The 11,500-nt window shown below is 40.7% G+C and overlaps 1 protein-coding gene across 1 annotated transcript; it reads right to left on the reverse strand.

The window, feature by feature from the left end:
- Nucleotides 1-10,540: 10,540 nt before the first annotated feature.
- Nucleotides 10,541-11,182, reverse strand: LOC150086923 (uncharacterized protein F54H12.2-like). Its single transcript, XM_090372325.1, has one exon. It carries the CDS (start codon nt 11,180-11,182, stop codon nt 10,541-10,543), a length of 642 nt encoding a protein of 213 aa, XP_090228451.1.
- Between the last annotated feature and the right edge of the window lie 318 nt (nt 11,183-11,500).

An 11,500-nucleotide genomic window follows, 5' to 3' on the forward strand; every position in this document is an offset into this window, starting at 1 on the left:
GCATTTTTTACTTAAAATTATTAAAATTTCGACTTTTCAATCTGCTTACGTGTCCTTATTTTAACCCGCTTTGATTCATACTACAATTCCAACAATATTACTCAAAACAGCAAGCAAGAGTTAAAATAACCATCTATAAGAAACCATAACTTTCAGAAATCTGGCATGGTTCTTAAAAATTAATTTAAGAAAAGCATCGAACACTCCTGGAATGAAAAGCACTGCGAACACTATTATTATTATTATTAGCTATATGGTGCAAGGAAGCCTGAGGCTTATGCTGCACCAGCCAAAAAAAAAAAAAAAAAATTTCAAGTCACCCTGAGAGAGAGAGTCAAAAGTAGAAGGGAATCACCAAGAAAGAGAAGAATGATGATATCCAGCTCAGGACCCTGGGTGTGCCAAGCCCATACTCACCAGATGTGAGTCCCTGGGGACACTAACTAACTTGTTTTTAAATCTTTTCTCTCTACACATGTATCTCGTCACAAATCTTAAAATATCGAGGGCTTAGTGTCAGACAACAACAAAATTGCATTTTTGTTTTGAGAGAAATTTAGTTTAACTTTTTTTGAGAGAAGTTTAGTTTAAATTTATACAAAAAACAATGCACATCATGTCATAGAAATGTATTCCTCTAGTAGTTTATTAAGTTAGCTTGGGCTATAAGCACATTTCCGTTAAACCAAGAAAATGTCAAATGACTTTTTCTTGGTTAATTACAAAAACGTTTACTACAAAATGATTTTGTAGTTAACGTTGTCTGACCCTAAACCAGTGGTTTTCAACCTTTTTTTTAAATAACGGCACCCCTAAGTAATTAGGGATGCCGCTGGGATTTTGCGGCAACCCCATTCAATTTTTTGCCTGTTAGATCCGATTCTCTCCCTGTGTGTGTGTGTGTGTGTGTATATATATACTCGTATATATCTAATATTAAAAAAATATATGTTTTATGATAGTTATTACAATAATATAGTTAGAAAAATTACATTTCATAATACAAATTATATATATACAGTACTGGATAAATTGTAGAATTCTTTAGGGTACCGATTTAATTGACTTAATAAATAGTAGCAATAGCTTAATTTTCAGTACTTACCTTAAGGTAAGTACAGAAAATTAAGCTATTGCTACTATTTATTAAGTAAGATACACAGTATATAATAATTTTATTCTTTATATAGAGGTACCAAGTAAACATATAAATTAAAAAAAAAACTTAAATCCAAGTTAAGTGGCACCCCTGGAATGTTGTTGCGGCACCCCGGTTGACAACCACTGCATTAAACCCTCGATATATGGGAGGTGTGCACAGACTATCTAAAGCTAACATTACTGCATTAAAACTATATTTAATCTATGACTTATTTATTTATTATTATTTTTTTTTCATACAAAATTTATGACAGAATCTTTTTAAAAGGCCCAAACATATAATTTTATCGAATTCTATCCACTGGGAGTTGAGTTGTTACATGGGATAGACAGGCGAACATAAGGACAATAGGTGCTTAGCATATACACTGATGAGCCAAAACATTATGACCAGCAAGTCGATATGCAAATCGAAGCAACTGCAGGTGAACTACGGTGCATGCACGGGTTGGGACACGGTATAAAAAACACCTTATACTGAGCTCCGTTAATCAATGTTACTCTTGTTTTTCGGATGGGAATGGCAGCGGAGCAACTGCAGGTGAACTACGGTGCATGCACGGGTTGGGACATGGTATAAAAAACACCTTATACTGAGCTCCGTTAATCAGTGTTACTCTTGTTTTTCGGATGGGAATGGCAGCGGACTTAAGCAAGTTTGACAAAGGCCAAATTATAATGGCCAGACGACTGAGTCAGAGCATATCCGAAACGGCACGGCTGGTTGAATACTCATGGTCAGCCGTGATTAGTACCTACCGAAAGTTGTCTGAGGAGGGAAAACCCACGAACCGCAGGAGAGGTGTTGGACGACCATGGCTCATCGATTCTCGAGGTTAGTGAAGGCTCTCCCGAATGGTACGTGGCAACAGAAGGGCAGCTATGACGCAACTCAATAGTAATTGGAATGCTGATGGCGGGAATAATGTGTCACAACATACAGTACATCGAACCCTGCTAAATATGAGGCTGCATAGCCACAGGCCACTCCGAGTGCCGATGCGTACCACAGTTCACTGGCGACAGCACTTGCAATGGACACGCGAGCATCGAAACTGGACCTTGAGTGACTGGAAGAAGATCGTCTGGTTGGATGAATCGTGTTTCCTGCCAGGTACATGTGCGTCGTTTATCTGCAGAAGTGATGGCGCCTGGATGCACCGTGGAACAAAAACAAGCCGGTGGCGGCAGTGTCATGCTTTGGGCGATGTTCTACTGGGATTCCCTAGGTCCAGTCATCCATGTGCTGGGCACATGGATGACTGGAGCACATTGATCCCACTACACCAGAACAAGTACTGCTCTGCCAACAAAACAGCATATACACAACCCAGCAAATTGAGGAACCTTTCACCAAGATTGAGCTGGAGATCGCGGCAGCCAAGCTGAGAAACAAAAAGTCACCAGGGGAAGATCTCCTAGAGCCAGAGATCATCAAGAAAGCAGTGGACACCATCCCGGAGGAAATATTGAAACTATACAATAAATGCCTCAAAGAAGGCTACTTCCCGTGCAGTTGGAGGGTGGCGACGCTCCATCTAATCTTGAAGAATCCCACGAAGAGGCAGGACCTCCCAGGGTCCTATCGCCCGATAGCGCTCCTGACAGTTCTCAGCAAGCTTCCTGAACATCTCCTGTGAAACAGGATAGAGAAGCACTATAGAAACGCAGGCCTAGAGTCACCCAAACAATTTGGATTTCGAAGAGGGTACTCCACCACCGATGCCCTATGCAGCATCATCAACGCTGCAACAGAAACAGACCACAAATACTTTCTTGCCATCGCGGTTGACTTTGCCGGGGCGTTTGACACCCTCTGGTGGCCAACCGTCCTCAGCAGGCTCTGTGAGGCCAAACTCCCAAGTAATCTATACAATTGCATCAGCAGTTACCTGTGCGACAGGTCAGTAAAAGTCACTGCTCCTTACTGTACAATAACCAGACGCATCTACAGAGGATGCCCACAGGGCTCCGTCCTGAGCCCACTGCTCTGGAACGTAGTCCTGGACGGATTCCTCAACCTCAACCTCGGAAATGCAGCCTCCCAGGCGTATGCGGATCACCTTGTCCTGACACTGGCAGAAAACTCCAGGGTACAGCTGGAAAACAGCAAACCGGGCGCTCGCCACTCGACAACAATGGGCTGATGAAAATAACCTAAAGATATCATCCACTAAGACAAGCTCCATCCTACTTCGGGGAACCCTGGACACCAGGCGACCCCCCCCCCAAATAAAAGTACAAGGAACCACCGTCAAGCTGACCACAGAAATTAAATTTCTCGGGGTTGTCCTTGATAGAAACCTATCCTTCACTCCCCACCTTAACTATCTCAGAAATAAAATCAGAAATTACTCTTCACTATTTGCAAGAATCACCCGCAAGGACTGGAGCATAAAGAAGGAAACCCTTCTTCTGATTAAAAATAAGCTACTTCTGATGAAGTAGCTTATTTTTACTCTCAATACATTTCACTCAAACAACGTTATGTAAAGGCTATAGCCACACGTAAACGGGAAACATGGAAGGAGTTTGTTCACAGTGCTGGTAATGATAATCCTTGGGGTCTTATTTATAAGATAGCTCGTAATACGATTCACTCTTTAGATGTATACGGCACTGTGAAAGAAGATTTCCTCGAGACTACTGATTGGATAAATACAGTTAATGTTATTCTTGACAGACTATTCCCGGTGGATGATCTAACTACTGATTCTGTTGTACATTCAAATATTCGAGTTGCAAATTCGCTTTATACAACCAATATTCAGACAGAAGAATTTACCATTGATGAGTTAACCTCTGTTGCTAAAAAGATTAATATTAAGAAATGTCCAGGGATAGATCTGGTTGAAAATACATTTATTTTGCGATTTTTCAAATTGCGTCCACAAGTACTGCTTTTACTTTTTAATAAATGTCTCCAAGAAGGTCTCTTTCCTGATATGTGGAAAATTGCGCTTTTAAAACTGATTAAAAAATCAGATAAACCAGCATTAAATCCTAGATCTTATAGGCCTATTACACTTTTGCCAAATCTTGGGAAGTTGCTAGAGCGTCTAATGACTCTGCGTGTTACTGATCTTCTTCAGTCGAAAAATATGGTGTCCTCTAATCAATACGGGTTCTGTGTAGGGAAGTCTTGTGAAGATGTACTCGTTGAATTTGCTCGCAGCATTGAGAATTCAACATCAAAGTACACGTTAGCTACCTTTGTTGATTTCGAGGGCGCATTTGATTCTCTATGGTGGCAGAGTGGTCTCGAACGGTTACGATCAGCTGGATGCTCTCAGCAACTGTACCACCTGTTCGCAAGCTATTTCAGTAATCGTCACATTTTAGTGAAATCTAAATTTCAGGAGGTGTCTAGAGAAGTCTCACGAGGATGTCGCCAGGGATCTATCTTAGGGCCTCTTATATGGAATATGGTATTACAGGATTGGATTTCCAATCTCATTTAAATAATGTAACAACAAAGATCAAATTTAAATAGGAGTTTGTTCACAGTGCTGGTAATGATAATCCTTGGGGTCTTATTTATAAGATAGCTCGTAATACGATTCACTCTTTAGATGTATACGGCACTGTGAAAGAAGATTTCCTCGAGACTACTGATTGGATAAATACAGTTAATGTTATTCTTGACAGACTATTCCCGGTGGATGATCTAACTACTGATTCTGTTGTACATTCAAATATTCGAGTTGCAAATTCGCTTTATACAACCAATATTCAGACAGAAGAATTTACCACTGATGAGTTAACCACTGTTGCTAAAAAGATTAATATTAAGAAATGTCCAGGGATAGATCTGGTTGAAAATACATTTATTTTGCGATTTTTCAAATTGCGTCCACAAGTACTGCTTTTACTTTTTAATAAATGTCTCCAAGAAGGTCTCTTTCCTGATATGTGGAAAATTGCGCTTTTAAAACTGATTAAAAAACCAGATAAACCAGCATTAAATCCTAGATCTTATAGACCTATTACACTTTTGCCAAATCTTGGGAAGTTGCTAGAGCGTCTAATGACTCTGCGTGTTACTGATCTTCTTCAGTCGAAAAATATGGTGTCCTCTAATCAATACGGGTTCTGTGTAGGGAAGTCTTGTGAAGATGCACTTGTTGAATTTGCTCGCAGCATTGAGAATTCAACATCAAAGTACACGTTAGCTACCTTTGTTGATTTCGAGGGCGCATTTGATTCTCTATGGTGGCAGAGTGCTCTCGAACGGTTACGATCAGCTGGATGCTCTCAGCAACTGTACCACCTGTTCGCAAGCTATTTCAGTAATCGTCACATTTTAGTGAAATCTAAATTTCAGGAGGTGTCTAGAGAAGTCTCACGAGGATGTCGCCAGGGATCTATCTTAGGGCCTCTTATATGGAATATGGTATTACAGGATTGGATTTCCCGTTGTTTCAGTAGCACTAAAATTATCGCTTATGCCGACGATCTCACTATCTTAATTCATGGTTCATCTAGATCTGCTATCGAAAGTAATGCCAATGTCTTACAAAATTTATTTCAATGGACAGTGGATAATAAATTGACAATAAGTTTGTCTAAGACTAAAAGGATGATCTTTGGATCACATTTAAACCCTTAACGACCCCCTTTAGTGAAGATTAATAATAACAGGATTCCACTTGTCTCTGAAACTAAATTACTTGGGATTACAATCGACTCAAAGCTTAATTTTGTCTCTCATTTAAATAATGTAACAACAAAGATCAGAAGATTCACTGGTGCTATTGTAAAAATTTCTCGTTCAGACTGGGGACTTTCTAGACGTACCATGAGAATTTATTATAATGCTGTATTCCTTCCTATGGCTACTTATGCGGCAGGTGTATGGTTTCACAGGCTTAGAACTGTTAAATTTCGATTAAAGTTGGCTACTATGCAACGCACAATATTATTATGTATGTTAAGAGCTTGTCGTACTGTTTCAACTTCTGCACTGCAGGTTCTTGCAGGTGTATTGCCATTGGACCGTCACGTAGCTTACAGAGGTCTTTGTTATAGGTTAAAAAACCAACTATCAACTGAATTTATGGGTTTGGTTCTGAATATTAATTCAGATATTAAGCAAGAACGTAATCGTCTGTGGAATGAAATGATAAATCTATGGCAGACACGCTGGGATACGTCATCTGTCGGATCTGTTACTAGGACTTTTTTTCCTGAGGTGACCTTTTGTGTAAAGCAGAAACCTGTCTGGTTCTCTTTGGACTTATATACATCCTTCCTCTTAACGGGACATGGATCTCTTAACGAAAAACTATGTCGTTTTGGTCTTTCTAGGACGGAAGCTTGTCAATGCGGGGAAAATTAAAATTGGAGCCACATTTTATTTGAATGTCCGCTGTATAATGACTTTAGAGATGTTCTTCGTTCATCAGTTTCTACACTCTCTCATGGGCATGAAACTTTGCTGGTGGGAGACAAGAATTCTTATGTTGCTCTTCAGCAGTTTACATTCGATGTTTTCACAAGAAGAAGAATTAGTTATACGTCTACGAATAATTCTACTCCTTTGTCTGGTGAAGCTACTCAATAGGGAGCAACATTCCCAAATTTTTTTATTTTATTATTATTATTATTATTTTATTTTAATTTAATTTTATTTTGATTTTTAAATTTATTTATTTTATTTATTTATTTATTATTTTTTTTATTCATTTATTTTTTATTTATTTATTTACTTTTTATTTATTTGTTTATTATTATTATTATTTATTTCTTTCTTACTTTTTTTTTTTTTAACACCACAGGGAAATTCTTTTTTTTTTTTTTTTTTTTCTCTCCTCTGGAGTGGGCCCCCAGAGGAATCTGGCCCATCTTTTGCCAACATCAGGTGGGTCAGAGTCTCGAATTGAGACAGTGCGAGCTCCATTGAGACTGGCCCACCTTCCCGTGGTGTGGACGAGTACCCAGAATCATCTGTCCAGGTGACTGATGATTCTGAGTAGCCAAGCGGTCAGAAACAACAGAACACACACATAATACAAAGGGTACTAGGAAAGTTTTGCAATATGACGCAACAATGAATCACAGGAAGCTGCTTGTTGCTGCATGTTGAGACATGTTCATACGTGCATAGTAGCCCCCGCGCCAAGTCGATGGGCTCAGTTATTCATTAGTAGTGAGAGTGTAAAGTGCTTGCGATGGCATCGTGGTCACGAAATGAGATAAGGACAGTTTTGCGGTATAATTTCATGCGTGGTTTAACCATAGACCAGTGCTTAGAAGAAATGACTCTTGCACTAGATGATGATTGTCCACATCGTACAACGATATTCAGGTGGTATAGAAAATTCCAAAGGGGAAATTTCACTTTGGAGGATTCTGAGAGGCCGGGAAGGCCACGAACGTCAGTTACGGAGGAAAACGTTACTGTTGTGAGGAAAATGCTTGACGAAAACAGGCGAGTGACCTACCAACAGATAGAGGATACTTTGGGCCTAAATGCACCAGCAATTCGTTCGATTCTGCAAGATCATTTGCACGTGAAGAAACTTTGTTCTCTCTGGGTGCCGCATCAACTGACTGAAGAGCAGATGACACGACGTGTGACTTGGTGCCGGGAGATGTTAAAAAAGTTTGATAAGGGACAATCTCGGTATGTGAACAACATCGTGACAGGTGACGAGACTTGGCTGTACTATTACGATCTGCCGACCAAGGCTCAAAACAAAGTTTGGGTCTTTGATGATGACGACACACCCGTAATTGTCAGAAAATCCCGATCTGTAAAGAAGAAAATGATAGCCGTAAGTAGATTAGTTGGAGGTTTAAACACATTTGCATAAAGTAATTGTGTAATGTCGCAGCACGACGACATCCCTTTTCACTTTCAAATAAGGTCATCGGAATATTTGTGTTAATTGTGTAATGTCGCAGCACGAGGACATACCTTTTCACTTTCAAATAAGGTAAAATACGAACTAAAAAGAATTCTCTAAGCATGTGGCGCCATCTAGGGTACTTTTATTTTATGTCTTCTCCTAGTTCAATGTGTGTTATTGTATATTTTCATTGGCGTGTGTATATTTTCTTTGGTGTGTGTATATTTTCTTTGGCGTGAGTCTTCTCATCGTACAAGACAAACTGATTAACCCATCGTCGAATACATACCCTTATCGTGCATACCTGGAAACGCTTCTTAACTATGGACGGGAAGCCAAGAATTCGCAACTGACAACAGAGATGTACGTCAAAGATCAGTACCCTGATGTTAAACAGATGTTCGAGAAGGACGACAGTGGTATGTACCAACGATCGAAATCCTTCTCAAAATCGAAAACTGCAGAGATGTTAGGAAGACTTCGACTCGATCTGTGTCACCAGTCTAAATACATAGTGAATAACGTCTCCCTCCGTTTACGACTGGTAAGAAGTTACCCCGAATTTTGTTTGCTTTCCAATGATTCGTCAACTGCCAAGTTGAACATTATGGAAGCAACGTTATTCGTACGTAAAGTGAAATTGAACCCTCAGATCCAACTCGCACACATCAGTGTTTTAGAGAAGAACCCGCTCGTGTACCCGATTAATCGCGTGAACGTGACATACTTTTCTATTCCCAAAGGAATGGTAGATTCCACACGTGATAATATATTCCTAGGACAAATTCCATCGCGCGTGATTGTGGGTTTGGTGTCGAGCGAAGGTTTCAATGGATCGTACGCTCGTAACCCTTTTAACTTCTTCCACTTCAACCTGTGTTACTTACAAGTGACAGCCGATGGCATTCATTACCTGTCAATACCTCTGACTCCCGACTTCAAGACAGGACAGTATACGAGATCGTATCTGTCGCTCTTCTCTTCATTAAATAAATGGACGGAAACGATTTGTCATATTCCGAGTATTCAGTCAGTAATGTATTGTACGGTTTTGACCTATCACTGGACGAAAACGCCACCGGTGAACACGTTAGTGCACTGAGACGGGGGAACGTACGTCTCGAACTTAAATTTTCCTCACCGTTGCCTGAAAACGTCACGTGCGTCTTGTACAGGGAATTCGAGAACGTTGTTTCGCTGACAAAAGACAGATCTGTTCTTCTTGATTATGAACACTAAAGAAATAGCACGTTTGTTGGAAAGTGTTTTTAAAGATTACCCATAAGTGTATGTGCTCGAGACGAACTGCCTACGAACGTTCTTAGTAAACCTGTTCTTCTAGTTGTCAACACCGATCCCTCCGACAGACCAGGAACCCATTGGATAGCTATTTACCTCGGAGAAGAAGCCGATTACTTCGACACGTTTGCCCGCCCCCACCCGAAGATTTTGCGGCGTTTCTGAATAGGCAAAGTCGCAAGTGGACTCATAACAAGACTGTAATACAACATCGGGAATCTATAGCTTGTGGACTGCATTGTGTTTTCTTTTCCTAGCAAGCAAATACAATTTTGAGACAGGCATCACATTCTCAGGTCACGGTTTTGTGCGAACTGTGTAAGAATTTACTAAGAGGTAACATACCACTCACCCCCCAAGAACATCTTAGACTGCAGCGCAAAAAGAAACTGCTGTGTGTTCTAGCGGATAAAACGGTCCCCTTCACACGGCAACGGAGACATTACCCAGCAAGGAGGAGCACTGTTCCCTTACTAGGCAGTCTGATAATTCCACTGATAACATCGCTAATAAGAAAATGAACGACTCGTTCAAAAAATATTTACTACTGGCACCGCCAGAACACCAACGGATGATTTCTCTGGACGAAGAGATGTCCGAAATTCTGAAGAGACAGGACATGTCGATCGAATCCAAGGTGAAGGCCTACCTTCAAACATTGCAGGCTTTTCTGGGGCTGAAGAAGAAAAGAGGGCCTCCGGAGGAGGCCCTCGTGCTCCTTCCCGCGGCGGCCGGGGAAAAGCGCGCGCCCAAACGGACAAGGAAGAAACCGTCGATTCTGATGTCTCCCCGTCGCTTGAGAGGAAGGAAGATACAGTGGGTGAGCATGTAAGTAGACATTTTTTTTTTTTAAATTTGTTTATTTAAATGATCGATTACATCTAAAGTGGCAATAATATCATTGCCCCACAAATTTTTACAATAACATTCGTTAACAATCTGTCTCAGTAATACCGCGACATCTATGGGTTAAAAAGAAAACACAATGCAGTCCACAAGCTATAGATTCCCGATGTTGTATTACAGTCTTGTTATGAGTCCACTTGCGACTTTGCCTTTTCAGAAACGCCGCAAAATCTTCGGGCGGGGGAGCGGGCAAATGTGTAGAAGTAATCGCTTCTCCGAGGTAAAAAACAGGTTTACTAAGAATGTTCGTAGGCAGTTCGTCTCGAGCGCATACACTTATGGGGTAATCTTTAACAACACTTTCCAACAAACGTGCTATTTCTTTAGTGTTCATAATCAAGAAGAACAGATCTGTCTTTTGTCAGCGAAACAACGTTCTCGAATTCACTGTACAAGACGCACGTGATGTTTTCAGGCAACGGTGAGGAAAATTTAAGTTCGAGACGTACGTTCCCCCATCTCAGTGCACTAACGTGTTCACCGGTGGCGTTTTCGTCCAGTGATAGGTCAAAACCGTACAATACATTACCGACTGAATACTCGGAATATGACAAATCGTTTCTGGTGTCTTCCGTCCATTTATTTAATGAAGAGAAGAGCGACAGATACGATCTCGTATACTGTCCTGTCTTGAAGTCGGGAGTCAGAGGTATTGACGGGTAATGAATGCCATCGGCTGTCACTTGCAAGTAACACAGGTTGAAGTGGGAGAAGTTAAAAGGGTTACGAGCGTACGATCCATTGAAACCTTCGCTCGACACCAAACTCACAATCACGCGCGATGGAATTTGTCCTAGGAATATATTATCACGTGTGGAATCTACCATTCCTTTGGGAATAGAAAAGTATGTCACGTTCACGCGATTAATCGGGTACACGAGCGGGTTCTTCTCTAAAACACTGATGTGTGTGAGTTGGATCTGAGGGTTCAATTTCACTTTACGTACGAATAACGTTGCTTCCATAATGTTCAACTTGGCAGTTGACGAATTGTTGGAAAGCAAACAAAATTCGGGGGAACTTCTTACCAGTCGTAAACGGAGGGAGACGTTATTCACTATGTATTTAGACTGGTGACAGATCGAGTCGAAGTCTTCCTAACATCTCTGCAGTTTTCGATTTTGAGAAGGATTTCGATTGTTGGTACATACCACTGTCGTCCTTCTCGAACATCTGTTTAACATCGGGGTACTGATCTTTGACAGTACCCCGAATTCTTGGCTTCCCGTCCATAGTTAAGAAGCGTTTCCAGGTATGCACGATAAGGGTATGTATTCGACGAT

The sequence above is a fragment of the Mastigoproctus giganteus genome, chromosome 4, assembly GCF_048544385.1.
Source record: "Mastigoproctus giganteus isolate SK-2022 chromosome 4, ASM4854438v1, whole genome shotgun sequence".
Taxonomy (NCBI): Eukaryota; Metazoa; Arthropoda; class Arachnida; order Uropygi; family Thelyphonidae; genus Mastigoproctus; species Mastigoproctus giganteus.